Source organism: Phaseolus vulgaris, chromosome 9 (genome assembly GCF_051622355.1).
Source record: "Phaseolus vulgaris cultivar YP4 chromosome 9, ASM5162235v1, whole genome shotgun sequence".
Taxonomy (NCBI): domain Eukaryota; kingdom Viridiplantae; phylum Streptophyta; class Magnoliopsida; order Fabales; family Fabaceae; genus Phaseolus; species Phaseolus vulgaris.
Window position 1 is genome coordinate 17,294,987 of NC_143506.1, and position 2,364 is coordinate 17,297,350.

At 32.4% G+C, this 2,364-nt stretch overlaps 1 protein-coding gene across 1 annotated transcript; it reads left to right on the plus strand.

Moving 5' to 3' along the window:
- Positions 1 to 535: 535 nt before the first annotated feature.
- LOC137820665 (histone deacetylase-like protein) lies at positions 536 to 1,437 on the plus strand. Its single transcript, XM_068624850.2, has 2 exons — positions 536 to 921; positions 999 to 1,437. The coding sequence occupies exons 1-2, from the start codon at positions 842 to 844 to the stop codon at positions 1,348 to 1,350; spliced, it is 432 nt and encodes a 143-aa protein (XP_068480951.1). The 5' UTR covers positions 536 to 841; the 3' UTR covers positions 1,351 to 1,437.
- Positions 1,438 to 2,364: the final 927 nt, after the last annotated feature.

The following is a 2,364-nucleotide window of genomic DNA, read 5'->3' on the forward strand; positions in this document are numbered from 1 at the left end:
TATATATATATATATATATATATATATATTTACATATATATATATATATTTACATATATATATATATATACATATATATATATATTTACATATATATATATATATATTTACATATATATATATATTTACATATATATAAAGTGAGATTTATTTTCATTTATATATTATTAATAGTTTTTTATTTGTATTTGATATAAGATTAAAAAAATAGTACGTTACAAAAAAATTCAATTTATTTACGGAAGAATTTTGTAGGTAACAGTCAAAATTCGTAGATAAATCAGCATTATCTACAAATTATTTATGAGAAAAAAATCCGTATGTAATCTAGGCATAGATAATTTATTTACGGATAGTGTGTTGATAGGACGAAAATAGTAATTATTCACTCACTTCAGTCCGTAGGTATCCACTCAAATCCGTAAGTAATGTATTGATGAGTAAATTTATAGGTAATTTAATATACTTTATTTTTAAAATTTTAATTATTAGTTGAATGTTGAAGTATGTAACTAGTGGAATAAGAGTTTGATCCAAGATATACGGAGAAGAGAAAGGTTGGAAGAGTGCGACAAGTGTGTCTTGTTCTTCATTCACTGTCTAAGGCGAGATTGGTGCAAAGACGGCACGCAATAGGAAGAAGCATCGATCACCAACCCACAAAATGCTAAACTCAACCAATTCCAACCAAATTAGGATACCTTTTCCATTCGGAATACCTCAACCACCGTTTTCAACCTTTTTCAACCTTTTTACATGTAACTCTCTCCTTCTATGTATATATAAATATATTTTCCTTCAAACTTTATAATAACTAAAACCTTAAAGACAATTCATTACCATGAGGACTACTTGCTTCCTAAGCCTTCCCCCTCTCACTTCAAACCAACCTTCCAAGGCAAAACCACCTCATCTTTCGTCGTAAGTTTTAATGTTTATACATGTGTTGTTTTTGTTACACAATTTAACACAACTAACTCCCACCCTGCGTTGTAAAGGGTGAAAAACGAAGCGTGTTGGAAGAGGCAAGGCGTTGTGATGGGAGTGGCATGGTACGTGATTGGAATAGAAATGTGCAATTCAATGACACTGGCTCATGAAATGATTCAAATCACCACCTTGCCCATTAACCAAGTATCAAATGCTTCTAACGCCGGTGCTAAATGGAGCCAGAAAAGAACGTGCCCTCCTTGGCAAGGCAATTCACTCGAAACCATCGTGCCGGAGAATCTTCCACGGCCCTCGGCACGGCGCCGATACGAGGCCGTCCGTTCCTCCTCCAAGACTGCGCCGCCGCTCTCCGCCCCAACCAAAATTCCAAGCTACAACGGCAGCTGCTTCTCCATGTGAAATTCAACTCCCAGTCATCTCTTACTTGTACATAATTATTGTTATTAATAATTGATTCCCCTTCTACACAAATTAATTTCTTAATCATATTCTTATTCTCCTTTTTTATTTTATTTCTGAAAAACTCCGAAAATATCTAACGAATAATTGCGTGTAGTAATGGTAGTACTCCATTGGATTTATGCAGTGTTAGTTATTGTAGTACATGTAGTACAAATCTTTCAGTTCGTTACCCTTCTTAAACCATGAACAAACGTTGTACTACACCGTTCTCCCTTTTTTTTTTGTCATTTCACAACCCATTAACTAAGATATTGGGCCTACGGCCCTAATTGCTGTAACTAAGGCCTGGCCCATCATACCATTATTCACAGGAAATTTCTTCTTGGACCTCCCTTTCTTCTAACTACACTCCCATCAAATAACGGAAATTATAATTTTACCCTCTTCTTCATCTTTTTCATTTACCACCACTAAACTTCCATCCCAGCAGCAACCTCCACCACCACAGCAGCTCCCCACATCCATCACCACCGTCTATTAGTCACCGGCACAACACCTCCAACGTCCAGCGTCACTGTTGCAGTTCTTTACCTTCACCGTTTAAAAATATATATATTTTGAATACTGAAATTTATAATAATTTTTTTTAATTCTATAATCTATAATATAAATTTGTATTTTAGATTAAATAATTCAAAATGTAAAATTTATATTTTAAATTTTAAATTCAAAATACGAATTATTTTATTCTAAATAATATTAAGAAATGATTAAATTCACATAACCCCCCTTTTGTATTTTAACGACTAGATCAATTTGAAAATAGATGCAAGAAAATTAAGTTTAACGAAAAATATTTGGACGGAAAACAGATTTTCTTCTAATTTAAAAAATAATTCTCCAGTGAGAGAAAATTGATTTTTCTTAAAATTTTCATGATATGAAATGAAAAGTTGAAATTTATAAAATTAAGTCTAAAAATGTAAAAAAGCTGGGCAATCTTTCAAAAAA

What these genes read in the sequence shown, in the direction of transcription:
- LOC137820665 (XM_068624850.2), top strand. Translation starts at nt 842, where the DNA reads ATGAGGACTACTTGCTTCCTAAGCCTTCCCCCTCTCACTTCAAACCAA. An exon ending in AAACCACCTCATCTTTCGTC is followed by an intron (nt 922 to 998) that starts GTAAGTTTTAAT and finishes TGCGTTGTAAAG; the next exon opens with GGTGAAAAACGAAGCGTGTT.